Raw genomic sequence first — 376 nt, 5'->3', positions numbered from 1 at the left:
CCCTCCCTCTCCCTCTGGAGGAGGCCCCTGCCAAGATCACCGCTGCTGCAGAGCAGTACGGGAGTCCAGGCAGGCTCCAGGCAGCCAGCACACCCAGCAGAGCCACCAACCTTTTTTTTTGGGGCCGCCGGCTGCTGCAGCCGAGGCGGACTGCTCGCACCAGGGGGTGGCCCCGGGAGGCCTCCACCAGGAGCTTCTCCTTCGGGGGCCCCGGCAGCTGGGACAGACCTGGAAAATCACACATACGGGGAAAAGGGAAACCCAGTCAGCCGTTCAGGAAAGAGAACCCCTCCACACACACACCCAAACCCACCGGGTCCCCGAAGGCCCGCACCCTCCCTGCATTCCCCCGGACTGGGAGCCGGTGACCTCGGCG

General features: G+C 66.8%; 1 protein-coding gene across 1 annotated transcript in view; it reads right to left on the bottom strand.

Moving 5' to 3' along the window:
- LOC104498664 (vesicle-associated membrane protein 1-like) overlaps nt 1-228 on the bottom strand; it is a gene marked incomplete at its 5' end in the record, with an annotated part of 1,525 nt that extends 1,297 nt beyond the window's left edge. The window contains one exon of the mRNA XM_010142073.1: nt 111-228. Within this exon, the coding sequence (XP_010140375.1) occupies nt 111-228 (118 nt within the window). The remainder of the gene's footprint in view (nt 1-110) is intronic.
- Nucleotides 229-376: the final 148 nt, after the last annotated feature.

The sequence above is a fragment of the Buceros rhinoceros genome, unplaced genomic scaffold (assembly GCF_000710305.1).
Source record: "Buceros rhinoceros silvestris isolate BGI_N320 unplaced genomic scaffold, ASM71030v1 scaffold27438, whole genome shotgun sequence".
Taxonomy (NCBI): domain Eukaryota; kingdom Metazoa; phylum Chordata; class Aves; order Bucerotiformes; family Bucerotidae; genus Buceros; species Buceros rhinoceros.
Note: the sequence above shows the minus strand (reverse complement) of the source record. Positions and strands in the feature narration are given on the sequence as shown.